Source organism: Bison bison, unplaced genomic scaffold, assembly GCF_000754665.1.
Source record: "Bison bison bison isolate TAMUID 2011002044 unplaced genomic scaffold, Bison_UMD1.0 scf7180017864312, whole genome shotgun sequence".
Taxonomy (NCBI): Eukaryota; Metazoa; Chordata; class Mammalia; order Artiodactyla; family Bovidae; genus Bison; species Bison bison.
In genome coordinates this window covers 2,236,559-2,237,037 of record NW_011494884.1, presented here as the reverse complement: position 1 = coordinate 2,237,037, position 479 = coordinate 2,236,559, and the positions used below count along the sequence as shown (strand labels likewise).

The following is a 479-nucleotide window of genomic DNA, read 5'->3' as shown; positions in this document are numbered from 1 at the left end:
AGCACACACAGGGAGATGCCCAACCCCAGACCCTGAGGAGACGAGGGGCAACAGTCCGCCCGCTGTCCCTGTAGCCCTGATGCACGCCCGTGCCCGTGTGAAGGGAGAGAAGGCGGTGGGGTCACTCACTCAGCGCGTGGCTGCCAAGGCCTCCGAAGGCGTTGCTGCCCAGGCTCCCCAGGCCCCCGAAGGTGCTTGATCTGCTGAAAGGGTCTGTGGGTGCAACAAGCACTCAGGAATTTCTGTGTGCACCAAGCCCTCCCCTACCCCGAGGCTCCAGAACCTGGCAGGTACCACCTGCACAATCTGAGGGTGCCCTGGTTCTTGGGGGTCAGCACAGGCCAGCCAGACTGCACAGACCTCAGGGACACCTACCTGTCAAGTGACCAGTGGGCAGGAAGCTGCCAGGATGCGCTGAGGGTCCGAATGGGTTGGCGGCGGGATGGGTGGCACCTGGAGAGGGGGGGAGGGTGTTGGGG

The 479-nt window shown here is 64.5% G+C and overlaps 1 protein-coding gene across 1 annotated transcript in view; it reads right to left on the bottom strand.

The window, feature by feature from the left end:
* The window catches only part of FBRSL1 (fibrosin-like 1), a 97,959-nt gene that overhangs the window by 419 nt on the left and 97,061 nt on the right, over positions 1 to 479 (bottom strand). The window contains exons 19-20 of the mRNA XM_010852525.1: positions 376 to 453; positions 130 to 213 (exon numbers count right to left, since the gene is read on the bottom strand). Of these exons, the coding sequence (XP_010850827.1) occupies positions 130 to 213; positions 376 to 453 (162 nt within the window). The remainder of the gene's footprint in view (positions 1 to 129; positions 214 to 375; positions 454 to 479) is intronic.